Source organism: Nerophis ophidion, linkage group LG21, assembly GCF_033978795.1.
Source record: "Nerophis ophidion isolate RoL-2023_Sa linkage group LG21, RoL_Noph_v1.0, whole genome shotgun sequence".
In the NCBI taxonomy this organism is placed as follows: domain Eukaryota; kingdom Metazoa; phylum Chordata; class Actinopteri; order Syngnathiformes; family Syngnathidae; genus Nerophis; species Nerophis ophidion.
This window is the reverse complement of record NC_084631.1, coordinates 40,765,861-40,789,203: the sequence shown is the minus strand read 5'-3', so window position 1 is coordinate 40,789,203 and position 23,343 is coordinate 40,765,861. Positions and strand designations below refer to the sequence as shown.

The 23,343-nt window shown below is 32.4% G+C and overlaps 1 protein-coding gene across 1 annotated transcript in view; it reads right to left on the bottom strand.

Moving 5' to 3' along the window:
* LOC133539501 (neurexophilin-1) overlaps positions 1-4,986 on the bottom strand; it is a 92,611-nt gene extending 87,625 nt beyond the window's left edge. The window contains exon 1 of the mRNA XM_061881488.1: positions 4,694-4,986. Coding sequence (XP_061737472.1) covers positions 4,694-4,771 — 78 coding nt within the window. The 5' untranslated portion in view covers positions 4,772-4,986. The remainder of the gene's footprint in view (positions 1-4,693) is intronic.
* Between the last annotated feature and the right edge of the window lie 18,357 nt (positions 4,987-23,343).

Below are 23,343 nucleotides of genomic sequence, written 5' to 3'. Positions count from 1 at the left end.
CACATCCATTGCTTTCGGTCCCCTAGAGAGGGGGGGTTGCCCACATCTGAGGTCCTCTCCAAGGTTTCTCATAGTCAGCATTATCACTGGCGTCCCACTGGATGTGAATTCTCCCTGCCCACTGGGTGTGAGTTTTCCTTGCCCTTTTGTGGGTTCTTCCGAGGATGTTGTAGTCGTAATGATTTGTGCAGTCCTTTGAGACATTTGTGATTTGGGGCTATATAAATAAACATTGATTGATATATATATATATATATATATATATATATATATATATATATATATATATATATATATATATATATATATATATATATATATTTATTTTTTTATTTTTTTTTTTTTATTATTTATTTTTTTTTTTTTTTTAATTCAGTCATTGGTGGAGCTCAGGATAGCATTTGAATGTTGTTTTTAATATTGTTGTGCAGCACTTTGGAAACATTTTGTTGTTTAAATGTGCTAAATAAATAAAGTGGATTGGATTGGATTGGATGTAAAAAAACAAACAAACTACGCTGCGTTCATGGACCGCATAAATTAGTAGGACAAAACGGCTCTCGTTAAATCCTCTCATGGGCGAAGAATGTTTAATATAAACAGTGATTTCCTAAAAAATTAGGAAGGTTTGTGTCATGTTTTCTGTCTTACAGAAAGAATATTAAAACTAAAATGTTATTTTTTTCCCACCATTTTCAAACATTTTTGAAAAAGCTCCAGGAGGCCACTAGGGCGGCGCTGAAGAGCCGCATGCGGGTTGCCGACCCCCCGGTACAGATGTACAGTATTTTGTGACTACAACAGAGTGGGGATATCATCTAATAGTTGATGATATCAGATGTTGTGAAGGTTGATAATCCATCTGGGATTGTGCTGTCAGCAATAATGAGACTTTGTAATTGAATGTGGGAGCAGAGGTGAGTTCTATGGAGTGTTGGGAGTCTTATCAGGGTCAAGGTGGCTCTCAGACAAGAAGCTTAGCACAGAAAAAAATGTCTTAACGCCAAATAAAAGCATCAAAGTTCACCTTTAATCCCTCATGTGCTGCTGCTGCTGCGGATAACACCCCACAATAACGGTGTGTGTGTGTGTGTGTGTGTGTGTGTGTGTGTGTGTGTGTGTGTGTGTGTGTGTGTGTGTGTGTGTGTGTGTGTGTGTGTGTGTGTTACTGAGGACCATTGAACAAGTTGGGACAAAAATCATGGTCCCGGTATGAAAAACCACCGCATCTGATAGAAACCCAAATATTACAGTCCGTGAACATTGCTCCAAAGTCTGGATTTTGTTACCTATTTAATGTCCATACAAAAGTAAACATAGACAGGAGCAAAGACAGAAATATGTGATGAAACAAGACGGCGGCAAAAGAAGGACTTCCCTATTCATCCGGAGAAAACCCGCCAGATGAACAGCTGATTTTTTACCACCCCCAGGGCTGACGTAAGACAACCTGTGTCCCATATGTACGGTACCTAGGCCATTAACGGTTGGGGTTCAACAGCTGGGTTGCCCAAAGTGCGGCAAAGGTGCCATCTGTGGTTTGTGACTTGTTTGTCGTCGGCCTTAAGCACATTACAAAAAACAACAAAAAACAGAGGTCTGATTTGCACCCCTGGAGGTGAAATCTAACAAAATGAAGAATTATTCAAATTGACTGCGTGATGGTTTTATAAGTGCTCCCCCTCTGGCCAACATATGCAATAACAAGTGTGTGTAAGAAAAATGAAATGCGCCCCCCCTTGGCCAGAATTGATTGATAAAAATAAATAAATATGTATATTGAGACATACTATAATATCCATCCATCCATCCATTTTCTACCGCTTATTCCCTTTCAGGGTCGCGGGGGGCGCTGGCGCCTATCTCAGCTACAATCGGGCGGAAGGCGGGGTACACCCTGGACAAGTCGCCACCTCATCGCAGACATACTATAATAACTTGAAGTAAATAAAGACGATTAAAAACCAATTACAAACAATTTGCATAGTATGTATATATTATTAATGTTGTAAATACACATCTTTATATATCCAGAAAAGGTGGTCCTATAAAGGGAGGCATTTTTCGCCGGTCTCAAGAAGGTAGGAAATACACAAGTGTGTGTGTGTGTGTGTGTGTGTTATTCTCGGACAACATTTATCTTAGAGCAGATAGATTCTTAATTCTTATTGAATTATGTTATTTGATTTTTTTTGTTGTTGTTAACAAGTTTAAAATTGAGATATGTATCTGCTTAACATCCACATGTCATAATTAGTTCATGCAATTGTTGGAAATAATGAGATGAAAGACTTTCCATCTTGGAGAAGAGTGTGAGGTGGACCATTTCAGCACCCTGGACAGCTCACTGTGACTCTCATCTTTTTATGTATATTGCGTTTATATTAGCATTTTTTAATGATATGAACATACATATATATATATATACATATATATATATATATATATATATATATATATATATATATATATATATATATATATATATATATATATATATATATATATATATATATATATATAGACATGACAGTTATGGCACACAGGTTATTTTCATTATAAAATAGGAGTCACCAAAGTGAATTATTGCTTATATATATGATCACATGTTACATAATATTATAACATAGTTTAATGATAACAATTTAAGACAATAAATGCTATTAAAAAAGATTGTGCGATCATTTCTGTCACCAAAAACTAAGAAAGTATAAAGAATACACACATATGTATGTGAAGTGAAGTGAAGTGAATTATATAGCGCTTTTCTCAAGTGACTCAAAGCGCTTTTACATAGTGAAACCCAATATTTAAGTTACATTTAAAGCAGTGCGGGTGGCACCGGGAGCAGGTGGGTCAAGTGTCTTGCCCTAGGATGGCACGAGCGGGAATCGAACCTGCAACCCTTTAAGTTGCTGGCGCGGCCACTCTACCAACCGAGCTATGCCGCCCCCGATGTACGTATGTACTGTATATGAATGAATAAAATATGTTTATTTCGGTCATATACACATTTACACACAAAAAGAAAATATTTATTTTATGAATAATATAAAATATGTATATTTCAATGTACATATGTATGTATGTGTATATATTACATATATATATATATATATATATATATATATATATATATATATATGTATATGTATGTATGTATGTATATATATATATTTATATTTATAGATGTATATTTATGTATGTATATATGTTTATGTATTTACATATATATATATATATATATATATATATGTATATATATACATATATATAATTATGTGTGTATGTATGTATATATGTATGTATTTATATATGTATGTCTATGTATTTACATATATATATATATGTATATGTGTGTGTGTATGTATGTATGTATATATATATATTTTATATTTATAGATGTATATTTATGTATGTATATATGTTTATGTATTTTACATATATATATATATGTATATATATACATATATATAATTATGTGTGTATGTATGTATATATGTATGTATTTATATATGTATGTCTATGTATTTACATATATATATATATATATATATATATATATATGTATATGTGTGTGTGTATGTATGTATGTATGTATATATATATATATTATTTTTTTATATTTATAGATGTATATTTATGTATGTATATATGTTTATGTATTTTACATATATATATATATATATATATATATATATATATGTATATATATACATATATATATAATTATGTGTGTATGTATGTATATATGTATGTATTTATATATGTATGTCTATGTATTTATATATATATATATGTATATGTGTGTATGTATATATATATTTTTTTTATATATTTATAGATGTATATTTATGTATGTATATATGTTTATGTATTTTACATATATATATATATGTATATATATATATAATTATGTGTGTATGTATGTATATATGTATATATGTATGTATTTATATATGTATATTTATGTTTGTATATATATTTTTGGGATATGTATAAATGTGCGTGCGTGCGTGCGTGCGTGCGTGTAAATATATACATATATATAGACATATATATACATACATACATATATGTATAAAAATAAAATGTATGGTTATTGCATTGAGTTGGCGTGAATCTTGCAATCAATATTTGCATCGCAAAATCTTACTGAAAATGTGATTATCAATATTCCAATTGTATACAATGTACATTCTTTGAAAACATGCGTGTCGACACATCATAGTAGTTATCAATTATTACACACACAAACACATATATTTATGTATGTATATATATATTTGTATACGTATAAATGTGTGTGTGTGTGTGTGTATATATATATATATATGTATGGGTAATATTGATAATATTACAATGATACTGCAAAAACTCCACAAGAGTAAACAATAAAGGAATCATATATGACTTTTAAAAATGTCCCTGCAATGTTTTTTATTTGGAAAAAAAACTACTTTTTTCGCCTAAAAATGAAATATCAGGAAAAACATGCTGCATTGTTTCCAAGATTGTGGCTTCTTGCAACTTCATACAAGGTGAACAACAAAGGGAAAGTATCTAACTAAGGATATTTATGTGAGGGATGTTGTCAACGCAGCATGGAACTAACACGCAATCAGGTGCAGCACTATATGTGAAAGTGTAGAAAAGTGTGTGTGTGTGTGTGTGTGTGTGTGTGTGTACCCACCAGGTGGAGCGCAGGTGTGAGGAGGAACAGTGCGCAGCAAAACATCCTCAGCATCCTCAAAGCGTCCCGGGGATGCATAAATCCAGTCGTGCGCTCCTCACTGCTCCATCCGCTCCTCAGACGCCACTCGGAGAAACCCCATGACTGCGAGCGAGGAGGTCGGAGGGACGCGGGAAGAAGGCAAGGCGTGAAAAGTGATGCTGGAAGGCGCGGGGGGCGGAGCCTGTGCAAGCCGCTGACTTCATCCAGGTGGAAGAAGAAGTGCGGCCATCGCCGGGGACAAGCTGGGCTTCTGACTGCTGCTCTGGAGGCAAACTGGGGGGGGGATTTCAATTTTATGTCACAGACTCTCTCGCTGGAGGGGCTGAGGAGGAGGAAGAGGAGGAGGAGGAGGAGGGGGAGGAAAAGGAGGAAAGAAAAAAAAAAAAACTAAAAAAGCAAAGATTGGCCAGAAGGGAAGATAAAGTTGAGGCAAGGAAAAGTTGCTGCTTGATCTCCTTGACACAGGTGATTAAAGACAACCTCGTTATGTCGCCTTCAACCTGAAGAAATAATCATCATGAAGATCAACTTCCATATTTTTACGGTGCAGGACAAACTTTTAAAGCTGCAAGCAGCGTTGGTTATGCGACCCAAACATGGATAGTAGCTACTATTATTATAGGGTATTGTGTGTAGAATTTTGAGGACAAAAACGATTTAATTCCATTTCACATTGTCATTGTTAGCCATAAGTGTCCCAATACTTTTGCCTAGTGTTAGTCCTAAGTGTCCCAATACTTTTATCCAGTGGTAGTAGCCATCTTGAGACAACAGGAGCATCAGCGCAGTTGATCTTTGAAGGGGTCATAAAATCAAAACCGGAGCAGTAATCAAAACTCTTTCGCTAACTTTTATTTAGAAGGGTTCAAAGTCTCTCCTGTGCGAGTTTGAAGCCGAAACGACAAACGGGCTCAGAGGAGATAGTGTTTGAAAAAAGGTGATGGGTGTTTACAAAACTTTTATTTTGAAGAGGTAGTTTTTAACTTCCTGTGCATTTTTGCTGAAGGATGTCAATTATTAATACGTAGGTCTAAGTGAGACCTACATTTAGGTTTTCGTTTCATGTCTGTCCGACATTCTTACCGGAAGTTACAAGCAAGTTTTATCTGTTTTCTCTTCCTAGGAGCAGTTTTTTCTGTGTTTTATTCAAAAATAGCGATAGAGCGCAATTTTGAGTTTTGGGGTTTTTTTTTTTTCACTAAATCGCAATTTATGCCAGTCCTGATGTGTGTGGCAAGTTTGGTGAGTTTTGAAGCATTTTAAGTGGGTCAAATTACAGCTCAAAGAGGCAAAAATAGCATTTTTTGCGAAAATTTTGCAGGTTATGTTACTGTAGATGTACATATACATATACAGTATACCACACACATGTACTGTACATACTGCATGTATGTCCAATCATACATATACACATATATACATACACATTAATACAAATATACACACACAAATAATTATATATAGAAAATTTGCATATTTATGTATAAATATATGTATGTATATGTACATATATATTATATATACATATATATATATATATATATGGGCTTCACAGTGGCAGAGGGGTTAGTGTGTCTGCCTCACAATACGAAGGTCCTGAGTAGTCTGGGGTTCAATCCCAGGCTCGGGATCTTTCTGTGTGGAGTTTGCATGTTCTCCCCGTAAATGCGTGGGTTCCTCCCACCTCCAAAGACATGCACCTGGGGATAGGCTCCTCCCACTTCCAAAGACATGCACCTGGGGATAGGTTGATTGGCAACACTAAATGGTCCCTAGTGTGTGAATGTGAGTGTGAATGTTGTCTGTCTATCTGTGTTGGCCCTGCGATGAGGTGGCGACTTGTCCAGGGTGTACACCGCCTTCCGCCCGATTGTAACTGAGATAGGCACAAGCGACCTCCGCGCCCAAAAAAGTTAAAAAGTGGCAGAAAATGGATGGATATATATATATATATATATATATATATATATATATATATATATATATATATATATATATATATATATATATATATATTTAAGTGAAATTAATAAGTGTTAGCTTTTAAAGTAAAATAAGTGTTATGTTTTTAAGTGAAATAAATAAGTGATTTTGTTTTGAAGTGAGGAAAACAGTTTTAAAGTGTAAATAAGTGTTGTGTTTTGAAGTAAAATAAATAAGTGTTAGCTTTTAAAGTAAAATAAGTGTTAGGTTTTTAAGTGAAATAAATAAGTGTTAGCTTTTAAAGTAAAATAAGTGTTATGTTTTTAACTGAAATAAATAAGTGTTAGCTTTTAAAGTAAAATAAGTGTTAGGTTTTTAACTGAAATAAATAAATGTTAGCTTTTGAAGTAAAATAAGTGTTATGTTTTTAACTGAAATAAATAAGTGTTAGCTTTTAAAGAAAAATAAGTGTTATGTTTTTAAGTGAAATAAGTGATTTTGTTTTGAAGTGAAGAAAACAGTTTTAAAGTGTAAATAAGTGTTATGTTTTTAAGTGAAATAAATAAGTGTTAGCTTTTAAAGTAAAATAAGTGTTATGTTTTTAAGTGAAATGAATAAGTGATTTTGTTTTGAAGTGAGGAAAACAGTTTTAAAGTGTAAATAAGTGTTGTGTTTTGAAGTAAAATAAATAAGTGTTAGCTTTTAAAGTAAAATATGTGTTATGTTTTTAACTGAAATAAATAAGTGTTAGCTTTTAAAGTAAAATAAGTGTTATGTTTTTAACTGAAATAAATAAGTGTTAGCTTTTAAAGAAAAATAAGTGTTATGTTTTTAAGTTAAATAAGTGATTTTGTTTTGAAGTGAAGAAAACAGTTTTAAAGTGTAAATAAGTGTTGTGTTTTGAAGTGAAATAAATAAGTGTTAGCTTTTAAAGTAAAATAAGTGTTATGTTTTTAATTGAAATAAATAAGTGTTAGCTTTTAAAGTAAAATAAGTGTTATGTTTTTAACTGAAATAAATAAGTGTTGTGTTTTGAAGTGAAATAAATAAGTGTTAGCTTTTAAAGTAAAACAAGTGTTATGTTTTTAATTGAAATAAATAAGTGTTAGCTTTTAAAATAAACTGAGTGTTATGTTTTTAACTAAAATAAATAAGTGTTAGCTTTTAAAGAAAAATAAGTGTTATGTTTTTAAGTGAAATAAATAAGTGTTGTGTTTTTAACTGAAATAAATAAGTGTTAGCTTTTAAAGAAAAATAAGTGTTATGTTTTTAAGTGAAATAAATAAGTGTTAGCTTTTAAAGTAAAATAAGTGTTATGTTTTTAAGTGAAATAAATAAATATATATATATATATATATATATATATATATATATATATATATATATATGCACATTTAATTATTCTTGTTCAAACTACTTTATGACTCTTTACATTAGGTATCATTGTATAAATTAGTACTTTTGTACATTAATGAAGTTGTAGTTTTAGTGCAATAGTTTATTAGTCACATGTTGTTATGTTGTTTATATATTCACATATCTTAAACTTTTTTGATCACATGAAAATGAAAAAGTACAGTAAATCCTGGATTCAAAACATATGGCACGATGTGTTTATTGGTTCAAACTAATATTATATTACTAAATAATGAAATATGATATAAATATAACTATTATATTCCCAATAATAATCAATACATATGCACCAAACCTTTTTATTCATGTTTTATTTTTCTCCTGTTTAACTTGTGTGTTGATACAGTCTGTGATTGATTGATGCTGATTAAAAGTATTTATCAAAGTTCTTGATATGATACTTCTCATAAATGATCCGTCTGAACTTTTGACCTCTTTTTCCACGCAAGAAGAGAAGAAGACGAGGACTTCTAGATATTGTTTTGTCAATATTTCATCCACACGACGCTCCAAATTGTTCTCACAGAATCCTCAAAATGTATGAGAATCATTACTGATTATTATCATTATCCTTATTATTTTTAGTATCACCGTTATTAATAATAAGCACTAAAACACAAAACTGTAATACTTACAATGTCTACTTAAATATTGTGTGGAATATTTTCTGGATTATTCACTTCTCTGCAATTGTGTTTTTTTACTCTTCTGGCGCCACCTAGAGGCCACTTTGAAGTAGAAGTATTGGCAATGCAGTATTAACTTATAATATCATGAAAAAAATAAAAAATAATGAATAATACAGACTGGTGTTGTATTTGTAATAAATTGTGTACTAATTAAAATGTATAAATATAGGATCAAATCAACTTTAAAATATTACTTTACTAAGAAAAGTGAAATTTTTGATTTAATAAATATAATTCAAAAGATTATTGCAATTATTAAAGTATTTCTTTTTTTTGTCCCTGCTTTATTAAATGAAACTTTATCATTAAACACCAATTTAAATTACTAATATTAATTTGTCATTAAATATTTATCATTAAATACTAATCTAAATTCTTTGGAAATGTCTTATATTTGAGTTCTTGCTTATAAGCGAAATAAATAAGTGTTAGCTTTTAAAGTAAAATAAGTGTTATGTTTTAAAGTGAAATTAATAAGTGTTAGCTTTTAAAGAAAAATAAGTGTTATGTTTTTAAGTGAAATAAATAAGTGATTTTGTTTTGAAGTGAAGAAAGCAGTTTTAAAGTGTAAATAAGTGTTGTGTTTTGAAGTTAAATAAATAAGTGTTAGCTTTAAAAGTAAAATAAGTGTTATGTTTTTAAGTGAAATAAACAAGTGCTAGCTTTTAAAGAAAAAGAAGTGTTATGTTTTTAAGTGAAATTAATAAGTGTTAGCTTTTAAAGTAAAATAAGTGTTATGTTTTTAAGTGAAATAAATAAGTGATTTTGTTTTGAAGTGAAGAAAACAGTTTTAAAGTGTAAATAAGTGTTGTGTTTTGAAGTGAAATAATTAAGTGTTAGCTTTAAAAGTAAAATAAGTGTTAGGTTTTTAAGTGAAATAAATAAGTGTTAGCTTTTAAAGAAAAATAAGTGTTATGTTTTTAAGTGAAATTAATAAGTGTTAGCTTTTAAAGTAAAATAAGTGTTATGTTGTTTAAGTGAAATAAATAAGTGTTAGCTTTTAAAGTAAAATAAGTGTTATGTTTTTAAGTGAAATAAATAAGTGATTTTGTTTTGAAGTGAAGAAAACAGTTTTAAAGTGTAAATAAGTGTTGTGTTTTGAAGTGAAATAAATAAGTGTTAGCTTTAAAAGTAAAATAAGTGTTAGGTTTTTAAGTGAAATAAATAAGTGTTAGCTTTTAAAGAAAAATAAGTGTTATGTTTTTAAGTGAAATTAATAAGTGTTAGCTTTTAAAGTAAAATAAGTGTTATGTTTTTTAAGTGAAATAAATAAGTGTTAGCTTTTAAAGAAAAATAAGTGTTATGTTTTTAAGTGAAATTAATAAGTGTTAGCTTTTAAATTAAAATAAGTGTTATGTTTTGGAGTGAAAAAAAACGATTTCAAAGTGTAAAAAAATGTTATGTTTTGAAGTGAAATAAATAAGTGTTTTTGTTTTGAAGTGAAGAAAACAGTTTTAAAGTGTAAAAAAATGTTGTGTTTTGAAGTGAAATAAATAAGTGTTAGCTTTAAAAGTAAAATAAGTGTTAGGTTTTTAAGTGAAATAAATAACTTTCATGTTTTGGAGTGAAAAAAAAAACAATTTTTAAGTGTAAAAAAAAATGTTGTGTTGCCCTGCGATGAGGTGGCAACTTGTTCAGGGTGTACCTCCCCTTCCGCCCGATTGAAGCTGAGATAGGCGCCAGCGCCCCCCGCAACCCCAAAAGGGAATAAGGGGTAGAAAATGGATGGATGAAAAATGTTATGTTTTGAAGTGAAATAAATAAGTGTTAGCTTTTAAAGTAAAATAAGTGTTAGGTTTTTAAGTGAAATAAATAAGTTTCATGTTTTGGAGTGAAAAAAAAAAACTATTTTAAAGTGTAAAAAAATGTTATGTTTTGAAGTGAAATAAATAAGTTTCATGTTTTGAAGTGAAATAAATAAGTGTTAGCTTTTAAAGTAAAATAAGTGTTAGGTTTTGAAGTGAAATAAATAAGTTTCATGTTTTGGAGTGAAAAAAAAACTATTTTAAAGTGTAAAAAAATGTTTTGTTTTGAAGTGAAATAAATAAGTGTTAGCTTTTAAAGTTAAACAAGTGTTAGGTTTTTAAGTGAAATAAATAAGTTTCATGTTTTGGAGTGAAAAAAAAACTATTTTAAAGTGTAAAAAAATGTTATGTTTTGAAGTGAAATAAATAAGTGTCATGTTATAAAGTGTAATAAATAATTTCATGTTTTGTAATGAAATAAATAAATGCTAGCATTTTAAGTAAAATAAGTGTTAAGTTTTTAAGTGAAATAAATAAGTGTTATGGTTTGAAGTTTAAAAACAGTTTTTAAAATTTTTATGTTTTGAAGTGAAATAAATAAGTTTTAGCTTTTAAAGTGTAAATAAAAGTTTTGTTTTGAAGTGAAATAAATACGTGTGATGTTATGAAGTGAAATACAATGAGTGTCATGTTTTTAAGTGAAATAAATAAGTGTGATGTTATAAAGTGAAATAAAATGAGTGTCATGTTTTTAAGTGAAATAAATAAGTGTTATGGTTTGGAGTTTAAAAACAGTTTTTAAAATGTTTATGTTTTGAAGTGAAATAAATAAGTTTTAGCTTTTAAAGTGTAAATAAAAGTTTTGTTTTTAAGTGAAATAAATAAGTGTGATGTTATAAAGTGAAATAAATAAGTGTTATGTTATAAAGGAAAATAAAGATTATGTTTTGATGTGATATAAATAAGTGTGATGTTATAAAGTGAAATAAAATAAGTGTCATGTTATAAAGTGAAATAAATAAGTGTAAATAAGTGTTGTGTTTTGAAGTGAAATGCATAAGTGTTAGCTTTAAAAGTAAAATAAGTGTTAGGTTTTTTAAGTGAAATAAATAAGTGTTAGATTTTAAAGAAAAATAAGTGTCATGTAATAAAGTGAAATAAATAAGTGTTATGTTAAAAGTAAAATAAATAAGTGTTATGTTTTGAAGTGAAATAAATAAATGCTAGCATTTGAAGTAAAATAAGTGTTGGGTTTTTGAATGAAATAAGTAAGTGTTATGCTTTGAAGTGAAAAAAACAGTTTTAAATAAAAAAAATGTTATGTTTTGTGGTGAAATAAATAATTTTGGGCTTTTAAAGTGTAAATAAATGTCCTGTTTTTAAGTGAAATAAATAAGTGTAGCATTTGCAGTAAAATAAGTGTTTGGTTTTTAAGCAAAATAAATACGTGTTATGTTATAAAGTGAAATAAAATGAGTGTCATGTTTTTAAGTGAAATAAATCAGTTTTGTGTTTTGTAGTGAAATAAATAAGTGTTAGCATTTGAAGTAAAATAAGTGTTTGGTTTTTAAGCAGATAAATAAGTGTCATGTTATAAAGTGAAATAAATGTTATGTTTTGAAGTGAAATAAATAAATGCTAGCATTTGAAGTAAAATAAATGTTGGGTTTTTAAGTGAAATAAATAAGTGTTATGGCTAGAAGTGAAAAAAACAGTTTTAAAGTGTAAACAAATGTTATGTTTTGAAGTGAAATAAATAAGTGTTGTGTTTTTTAGTAAAATAAATAATTTTTGCCTTTTAAAGTGTAAATAAATGTTTTGTTTTTAAGTGAAATAAATAAGTGGGATGTTATAAAGTGAAAAAAATGAGTGTCATGTTTTTAAGTGAAATAAATAAATGCTAGCATTTGAAGTAAAATAAATGTTGGTTTTTTAAGTGAAATAAATAAGTGTTATGGCTAGAAGTGAAAAAAACAGTTTTAAAGTCTGAAGAAATGTTATGTTTTGAAGTGAAATAAATAAGTGTTGTGTTTTGTAGTGAAATAAATAAGTTTAGCTTTTAAAGTTTAAATAAATGTTTTGTTTTTAAGTGAAATAAATAAGTGTTATGTTATAAAGTGAAATAAAATAAGTGTCATGTTATAAAGTAAAATAAATAAGTGTTATGTTTTGAAGTGAAATAAATAAATGCTAGCATTTGAGGTAAAATAAGTGTTGGGTTTTTGAGTGAAATAAATAAGTGTTATGCTTTGAAGTGAAATAAATAAGTTTTGGCTTTTAAAGTGTAAATAAATGTTTTGTTTTTAAGTAAAATAAATTAGTGTTGTGTTTTGCAGTGAAATAAATAAGTTTTGGCTTTTAAAGTGTAAATTATTGTTTTGTTTTTAAGTGAAATAAATAAGTGTTGTGTTTTGTAGTGCAATACATAAGTTTTGGCTTTTAAAATGTAAATAAATATTTTGTTTTTAAGTGAAATAAATAAGTGTTGTGTTTTGTAGTGAAATAAATGAGTGTCATGTTTTGTAGTGAAATAAATAAGTTTTAGCTTTTAAAGTGTAAATAAATGTTTTGTTTTTAAGTGAAATAAATAAGTGTCATGTTATAAAGTGAAATGAAATATGTTTTTTGTTTTATAAAGTGAAATAAACAAGTGTTATGTTTTTAAGTGAAATAAATAAGTGTGATGTTATAAAGTGAAATAAATAAGTGTTGTGTTTTGTAGTGAAATAAATAAGTTTTAGCTTTTAAAGTGTAAATAAATGTTTTGTTTTTAAGTGAAATAAATAAGTGTGATGTTATAAAGTAAAATAAACAAGTCTTATGTTTTTAAGTGAAATAAATAAGTGTGATGTTTTTAAGTGAAATAAATAAGTGTGATGTTTTTAAGTGAAATAAAGAAGTGTGATGTTCTCAAGTGAAATAAAATAAGTGTGATGTTTTAAGTGAAATAAAGAAGTGTGATGTTTTTAAGTGAAATAAATAAGTGTGATGTTTTCAAGTGAAATAAATAAGTGTGATGTTTTCAAGTGAAATAAATAAGTGTGATGTTATAAAGTGAAATAAACAAGTGTGATGTTATAAAGTGAAATAAACAAGTGTGATGTTTTTAAGTGAAATAAAGAAGTGTGATGTTCTCAGGTGAAATAAAATAAGTGTGATGTTTTTAAGTGAAATAAAGAAGTGTGATGTTTTCAAGTGAAATAAATAAGTGTGATGTTATAAAGTGAAATAAACAAGTGTGATGTTTTTAAGTGAAATAAAATAAGTGTGATGTTTTCAAGTGAAATAAATAAGTGTGATGTTTTTAAGTGAAATAAATAAGTGTGATGTTATAAAGTGAAATAAATAAGTGTAATGTTTTTAAGTGAAATAAAGAAGTGTGATGTTCTAAAGTGAAATAAAATAAGCGTGATGTTTTTAAGTGAAATAAATAAGTGTCATGTTCTAAAGTGAAATAAATAAGTGTGATGTTCTAAAGTGAAATAAATAAGTGTGATGTTTTCAAGTGAAATAAAATAAGTGTGATGTTTTTAAGTGAAATAAATAAGTGTGATGTTCTCAAGTGAAATAAAACAAGTGTGATGTTTTTAAGTGAAATAAAATAAGTGTGATGTTTTTAAGTGAAATAAAGAAGTGTGATGTTTTCAAGTGAAATAAAATAAGTGTGATGTTTTAAAGTGAAAAAAATAAGTGTGATGTTTTCAAGTGAAATAAAGAAGTGTGATGTTTTCAAGTGAAATAAATAAGTGTGATGTTTTCAAGTGAAATAAATAAGTGTGATGTTATAAAGTGAAATAAATAAGTGTGATGTTTTTAAGTGAAATAAAGAAGTGTGATGTTTTCAAGTGAAATAAATAAGTGTGATGTTATAAAGTGAAATAAATAAGTGTGATGTTATTAAGTGAAATAAATAAGTGTGATGTCTTCAAGTGAAATAAATAAGTGTGATGTTTTAAGTGAAATAAAGAAGTGTGATGTTTTCAAGTGAAATAAATAAGTGTGATGTTATAAAGTGAAATAAATAAGTGTGATGTTTTTAAGTGAAATAAATAAGTGTGATGTTTTAAGTGAAATAAATAAGTGTGATGTTTTCAAGTGAAATAAATAAGTGCGATGTTATAAAGTGAAATAAATAAGTGTGATGTTTTTAAGTGAAATAAAGAAGTGTGATGTTTTCAAGTGAAATAAATAAGTGTGATGTTATAAAGTGAAAAAAATAAGTGTGATGTTTTTAAGTGAAATAAAGAAGTGTGATGTTTTCAACTGAAATAAATAAGTGTGATGTTTTTAAGTGAAATAAATAAGTGTTATGTTTTTAAGTGAAATAAATAAGTGTGATGTTTTCAAGTGAAATAAATAAGTGTGATGTTATAAAGTGAAATAAATAAGTGTGATGTCTTCAAGTGAAATAAATAAGTGTGATGTTTTCAAGTGAAATAAATAAGTGCGATGTTATAAAATGAAATAAATAAGTGTGATGTTTTTAAGTGAAATAAATAAGTGTGATGTTTTCAAGTGAAATAAATAAGTGTGATGTTATAAAGTGAAATAAATAAGTGTGATGTCTTCAAGTGAAATAAATAAGTGTGATGTTATAAAGTGAAATAAATAAGTGTGATGTCTTCAAGTGAAATAAATAAGTGTGATGTTATAAAGTGAAATAAATAAGTGTGATGTTTTCAAGTGAAATAAATAAGTGTGATGTTATAAAGTGAAATAAATAAGTGTGATGTCTTCAAGTGAAATAAATAAGTGTGATGTTATAAAGTGAAATAAATAAGTGTGATGTCTTCAAGTGAAATAAATAAGTGTGATGTCTTCAAGTGAAATAAAATAACTGTGATGTTTTTAAGTGAAATAAATAAGTGTTTAGTTTTCAAGTGAAATAAATAAGTGCGATGTTATAAAGTGAAATAAATAAGTGTGATGTTATAAAGTGAAATAAATAAGTGTGATGTCTTCAAGTGAAATAAATAAGTGTGATGTCTTCAAGTGAAATAAATAAGTGTGATGTTTTTAAGTGAAATAAAGAAGTGTGATGTTCTCAAGTGAAATAAAATAAGTGTGATGTTTTCAAGTGAAATAAATAAGTGTGATGTTATAAAGTGAAATAAATAAGTGTGATGTTTTTAAGTGAAATAAATAAGTGTGATGTTATAAAGTGAAATAAATAAGTGTGATGTCTTCAAGTGAAATAAATAAGTGTGATGTTATAAAGTGAAATAAATAAGTGTGATGTCTTCAAGTGAAATAAATAAGTGTGATGTCTTCAAGTGAAATAAAATAAGTGTGATGTTTTTAAGTGAAATAAATAAGTGTTTAGTTTTCAAGTGAAATAAATAAGTGCGATGTTATAAAGTGAAATAAATAAGTGTGATGTTTTTAAGTGAAATAAATAAGTGTGATGTTATAAAGTGAAATAAATAAGTGTGGTGTTATAAAGTGAAATAAATAAGTGTGATGTTTTCAAGTGAAATAAATAAGTGTGATGTTTTTAAGTGAAATAAAGAAGTGTGATGTTTTCAAGTGAAATAAAGAAGTGTGATGTTATAAAGTGAAATAAATAAGTGTGATGTTTTTAAGTGAAATAAATAAGTGTGATGTTTTCAAGTGAAATAAATAACTGTGATGTCTTCAAGTGAAATAAATAAGTGTGATGTTATAAAGTGAAATAAATAAGTGTGATGTTCTCAAGTGAAAAAGGCTGTTCTGTGTGAGGTGAAAAAGCAGAGTGTAAAGTTCTTTGGGAGCCTAGAAGGAGGAGGAGGGGGCGTGTCAGAGAGGAGAAAAGTGATGACATCATTTGGCAAAAGGGAAGTAGAAAGCAGCAGCTGCAGGAAGTGATCAGAGGTCAAAGTGTGATTGCTCCTTTGTTTGTCACTAATGACAGCTGATGGCTGGCTGAGGAGGCGGAGCCAGGAGACAAGCTGCCAGATAAAGAGGATGATTGCGGAGACGCTGGCCGCTGCCACGGAAATGGCGGCCTGGCGGCTTTCCACCGCCGATTGTGAGGGCAGATGTTGGCGCCAGCCTCGGGCGAGGCGGCGAGTGCGAGCAGCTGTCGCGTGAACACTCGCCTGGTGGACCGCCGGACCGGGCGGGGCCCAGGGCTGCCGTCCAAGCCGGCCCACAAAAAGGCCCCGCAGCCTCCAGCAGGAAGCGGGCCGCTTGACGGAGACAAACGACGGCAAAGCGGCGGCCGCTCGCCAAAGCGCGCAGCTGCTCCTCAATTAGCGCCACTCAAACTTCCTTCCCTTCGCCTCGCAGAAAGCTCAACTTGTCATGTGACCTGCAAACTTTAAAGGGCAGCCGCACTTTTTTCACCAGACTTATAAGACACCCGCTTTTTTTGAACGCATTCTAACTCGGAAATTAAGTAAATAAAAGTGGAGTCATGACCTCGTTGAGACGCTAAAAGCCACTAAAAGCCTCTAAAATACCTCATTTGCATGTCAGGACCTGAATATTCGGCAAGTATTAGCAAGAGTGTTAGCTGACTTTTGCTAGAGTTTATTGACGATTTAGAATGTATATTTTCTGATTGTGACGGATTGACACAATTCCAAAATGAGTGTCGTTCCCGTTTTTTTTTTCTTTTTTTCTGTTACCCTTTTACAAACCCTGTTTCCATATGAGTTGGGAAATTGTGTTTGATGTAAATATAAACAGAATACAATGATTTTTAAAATAATTTCAACCCATATTTAGTTGAATATGCTACAAAGACAACATATTTGATGTTCAAACTCATAAACTTTTATTTTTTTTTGCAAATAATCATTAACTTTAGAATTTGATGCCAGCAACACGTGACAAAGAAGTTGGGAAAGGTGGCAATAAATACTGAAAAAGTTGAGGAATGCTTATCAAACACTTATGTGGAACATCCCACAGGTGTGCAGGCTAATTGGGAACAGGTGGGTGCCATGATTGGCTATAAAAGCAGCTTCCATGAAATGCTAAGTAATTCACAAACAAGGATGGGGTGAGGGTCACCAATTTGTAAGCAAATTGTCGAACAGTTTTAGAACATTTCTCAAGGAATTTAGGGATTTTACCATCGACGGTTCGTGAAATCATCAAAAGGTTCAGAGAATCTGGAGAAATCACTGCACGTAAGCGATGATATTACGGCCCTTTGATCCCTCAGGCGGTACTGCATCAAAAACCGACGTCAGTGTGTAAAGGATATCACCGCATGGGCTCAGGAACACTTCATAAAACCACTGTCAGTAACTACAGTTGGTCGCTACATCTGTAAGTGCGAGTTAAAACTCTACTATGCAAAGCAAAATCCATTTATCAACAACACCCAGGAACGCCGCCGGCTTTGCTTGGCCTGAGCTCATCTAGGATTGACTGATACAAAGTGGAAAAGTGTTCTGTGGTCTGACGAGTCCACATTTCAAATTATAGTTGGAAACTGTGGACGTGGTGTCCTCCGGAACAAAGAGGAAAATAAAACCATCCGGATTGTTTTGGGAGCAAAGTTGAAAAGCCAGCATGTGTGATGGTATGGGGGTGCATTAGTGCCCAAGGCATGGGTAACTTACACATCTGTGAAGGCACCATTAATGCTGAAAGGTACATACAGCTTTTGGAGCAACATATGTTGTCATCCAAGCAACGTTATCATGGACGCCCCTGCTTATTTCAGCAAAACAATGCCATGCCACGTGTCACAACAGGGTGGCTTCGTCGTTAAGGAAAGAAAGAATGGGGCCATGTATCGTGAGATTTGGAGCCAAAACCTCCTTCCATCAGTGAGAGCTTTGAATGGTTGACCAAATACTTATTTTCCACCATCATTTACACATAAATTCTTTAAAATTCCTACAATGTGAATTCCTGGATTTTTTTTTCACATTCTGTCTCTCACAGTTGAAGTGTACCTATGATGAACATTACAGAACTCTGTCATCATTTTAAGTGGGAGAACTTGCACAATCGCTGGCTGACTAAATACTTTTTTGCCCTACTGTATATATATATATATATATATATATATATATATATATATATATATGGAGTGGCTCCGTAAGAAGCATTTGAAAGTCCTGGAGTGGCCTAGCCAGTCTCCAGACCTCAACCCCGTAGAAAATCTGTGGAGGGAGTTGAAAGTCCATGTTGCTCAACGACAGCCCCAAAACATCACTGCTCTTTTTAGAAGATCTGCATAGAGGAATGGGCCAAAATACCAGCAAACCTGGTAAAGACCTATAGTAATCGTTTGACCTTTGTTATTGTCAACAAAGGTTATATTACAAAGTATTGAGTTGAAGTTTTGTTATTGACCAAATACTTATTTTCCACCATAATTAACAAATAAATTCTTTAAAATTCCTACAATGTGAATTCCTGGATTTTTTTCCACATTCTGTCTCTCACAGTTGAAGTGTACCTATGATGAACATTACAGACCTCTGTCATCATTTTAAGTGGGAGAACTTGCACAATCGCTGGCTGACTAAATACTTTTTGCACCCCAAAAGTGCCAAATTTGGCGCTTTTGGACAAAAGTGAACGAACACACCCCAAAATGTCCCTAAGGGCCCCCACTAATACTCCTACTACCTAACATACTACGGTCTTTAACTACACTACTTGACAATGTTTTATTTACAATATGAATGGAATTGTTACGTAATGTTGTGTTACACAAAATGAAAAACACGACTTCCAGTATTGTCATGTAGTATTTATCCATGTTTTAATTAGAATGAAAATGGATTAGCCTTAATTATAAGTATTGATTGTTACCTTTCGAATTATTACCTTTGATCAAAAGCATTGATTACATTTCTTACATTATTAATATGGATTATTAACATTTATTATTAGCAAAGATGACGTTTTAGCGTTGGTTTTCAGCAGCATTGATTAGCACTGAATATCGGCCTTTATTGGTTCTAGCAGTGCTTCTAGAGCGCAGGAAGTCCTTTGGAGAGCGAACGTGACTTCAGGAAGTGCTTTTTGAATGAGAGTAATGACGATAATCATGTTTTGATTTCAATCAGCGGCGCTGATGAGCAAAACAATCACTCCAACAGGCAAACAATTACGTTCATTGTGATGTTGTCGCGTGTTTGCGGCCTGCAGACATGAAAATAAAAGGAAAACAACAATTATCACGTGGACATATTTCACATGAAGGCATTCCTGTCACACAAATGTTTTTTTTTTAATTATAACAACACAGAACTGCATCTTTTTATTCAACATTCATTTACAGAGCATTGGTTTGTGTGTGTGTTTATTTCGGGGCATTTACTATGTTAGTTTTTCTTCTTTTTTAAATTATTTTCATTTTCTTTAATTTAATTTAATTTATTGTATTTATTTTATCTATTTTTTAAATGTTTTGTTTCAATGGGTGCTCATTCTGACGTCATCAAGTGTTTGCCGTAACTTCTACCTGCATTCTACTGACCTCTGGTGGTGACGCAGCGCATTACATCATACTTGCATTACATCAGTGCTTCTCGATGCATTTTGAATAGTATTATTTGACTCTAAAATGGTTATAAGTACACCTCTGCAAAACATTGTGTCCTTATTAACATTAAAGAAAAAGGAATAGACGAAATATAGATGAACTTACAACAAAGAATAACTTCATCTGTAACAGAAAAGATGTTTTATCTCAAAGTTGTTTCCTTATTAAATTATATTTTTTTTAAATTGGTCGACTTGAAGCATTTGGTACTTAAAAAAAAAAAAAAAGGAAATAAAGTAAATAAATAAAACATTTTAATTTAATTCCGTGACCTGCAAGTGTAATATTGTTGTCAAACGCATACTTTGGTCATTTCCTGTTTTGTTTACAGTCAGCTTGGTTTGGTTACTGGGGGCGGAGCAACGAGGCAGGTGATGCAATCTGTGATTGGGGGCGGAGCAACGAGGCAGGTGATGCAATCTGTGACTGGGGGCGGAGCAACGAGGCAGGTGATGCAATCAGTCAATGGGGACAACAAGACAGGTGATGCAATCATTAACTGTGGGCGGAGCCATGAGGCGGGCAGATACAATCAGTGACTGGGGGCGGAGCAACAAGACAGGTGATGCAATGAATGACTGTGGGCGGAGCAATGAGGCTGGTGGATACAATCAGTAACTGTGGGCGGAGCCATGAGGCGGGCAGATACAATCAGTGACTGGGGGCAGAGCAACAAGACAGGTGATGCAATGAATGACCGTGGGCGGAGCAATGAGGCTGGTGGGTACAATCAGTAACTGTGGGCGGAGCCATGAGGCGGGCAGATACAATCAGTGACTGGGGGCGGAGCAACAAGACAGGTGATGCAATGAATGACTGTGGGCGGAGCAATGAGGCTGGTGGATACAATCAGTAACTGTGGGCGGAGCCATGAGGCGGGCCGATACAATCAGTAACTGTGGGCGGGGCCATGAGGCAGGCCGAAAGAATCAGTGACTGAGGCGGGTCAACAGGGACGGCGTGGCGCAGTGGGAGAGTGGCCGTGCGCAACCCGAGCGTCCCTGGTTCAATCCCCACCTAGTACCAACCTCGTCACGTCCGTTGTGTCCTGAGCAAGACACTTCACTCTTGCTCCTGATGGGTGCTGGTTGGCGCCTTGCATGGCAGCTCCCTCCATCAGTGTGTGAATGTGTGTGTGAATGGGTAAATGTGGAAGTAGTGTCAAAGCGCTTTGAGTACCTTGAAGGTAGAAAAGCGCTATACAAGTACAACCCATTTATCATTTATTTATTTATAACAGGACAGGTGATGCAATCGATGACTGTGGGCGGAGCAACGAGGCAGGTGATGCAATCAGTGACTGGAGGCGGAGCAACAAGGCAGGCAGATACGATCAGTAACTGTGGGCGGAGCAACAAGGCAGGTGATACAATCAATGACCGTGGGCGGAGCAATGAGGCAGGCGGGTACAATCAGTAACTGTGGGCGGAGCCATGAGGCGGGCGGATACAATCAGTGACTGGGGGCGGAGTCATGAGGCGGGCGGGTACAATCAGTGACTGGGGGCGGAGCCATGAGGCGGGCGGATACAATCAGTGACTGGGGGCGGAGTCATGAGGCGGGCGGATACAATCAGTGACTGGGGGCAGAGCCATGAGGCTGGCGGATGCAATCAGTGACTGGGGGCGGAGCAACAAGACAGGTGATCCAGTAAATGACCGTGGGCGGAGCAATGAGGCTGGCGGATACAATCTGTAACTGTGGGCGGAGCCACGAGGCAGGCGGGTACAATCAGTAACCGTGGGCGGAGCCATGAGGTGGGTGGATACAAACAGTGACTGGGGGCGGAGCAACAAGACAGGTGATGTAATCAATGACTGTGGGTGGAGCAATGAGGCTGGCGGATACAATCAGTAACTGTGGGCGGAGCCATGAGGCAGGCCGATACAATCAGTGACTGGGGGCGGGACAACAAGACAGGCAGATACAATCAGTAACTGTGGGCGGGGCAACAAGGCAGGTGATGCAATCTGCTACTGGGGGCGGGACAACAAGGCAGCTGATGCAATCAGTGACTGCGGGCGGAGCAACTAGGCAGGTGATGCAATCAGTGACTGGTGGCGGAGCAACAAGGCAGGCGGACACAATCAATGACTGTGGGCGGAGCAATGAGGGAGGTGATGCAATCAGTACTTAAGTCATGTAATAATGACAACACGGCGTTAATATTTGTCTTGTTTATTATCAGCAATTAGTCAAATACAAATTAACAAACAGTAGGAAAAGGTCAAAGTTTGTCAATTTCACATTTAGCATTCACCCTCCAGTTGTTTTTTTTACCCTTTTTTGTGAGGTTTTTTTTTTCAGTAAAAAAAGCAAATATTGTACATGAATAATACATGAAAAAAATGTACTTTCCTTTTATATACAAGTCATATTGAAGGAAATATGAGACATTCCATGAACACAAAGTCAGTGATATGACATCCACCATGAATACCATTTGTACTTTTTGATGTACTTCCATGAATTAATAATAATGAGTCAATGTCGCCATGGCGGGGAACAAAAGATCGTAACTCCACGGTCGGCCATCTTGGTTTCGGCAGGATAAAAGTAGCAAAACCCGCCTTGATACTGAACGTGACATTTGCCAACATGAAGGTAGAGAATACATGAAAGTAGAGAATACAGTAGTACCTCGGATGTTGTATACCTCATTAGTCTGAGGAAGATCTTCACCGGAATGTTTCAGTTAGCTAGCATCGCAGCTATCGTAATTCTCTATTCTAAAAAAATGATGCGTTTTCATATTTTGGCTTTTTGGACACGAATTGGATTTACAGTATTTTGCATCGTCAAAATTAAAAAAGTTTAAGAGGAAACGGTTCAAAGTAAAAGCCGGAACGGAAAATAACGTGACACGAAGCCAGAGAGCGTATTTGCCAGATGACATGTGCTAACATACTGTATATGCTAACATGTTATTAGACATAACATCTGTGCCAATAATCTATTTTAAATGCAAACATATATTATATACATATGCTAACATGTGTGTTAACATATTGTATATGCTAACATGTTATTATACATGCTAACATTTGTGCCAATAATCTATTGTGAATGCAAACATATGTTAGCGCTAACATACTGTATGTGGAAACATTTGTGCTTATGTATTGTATGTGCTAAGTAAAGGTATTTGCTAATATAATGTATATGCTAACACGTTATACATGCTAACATATGTGCCGATGATGTATTGTAAATGCAAACAGCCATACAGGTTACACTGAGGGTGTGCTAACATACTGTATGTGCGAAAATGTGTGGTTATGTATTGTATTTGCAAACAAATGTTACTATATGTGCCAAATAATTTGCTAATATGCTGTG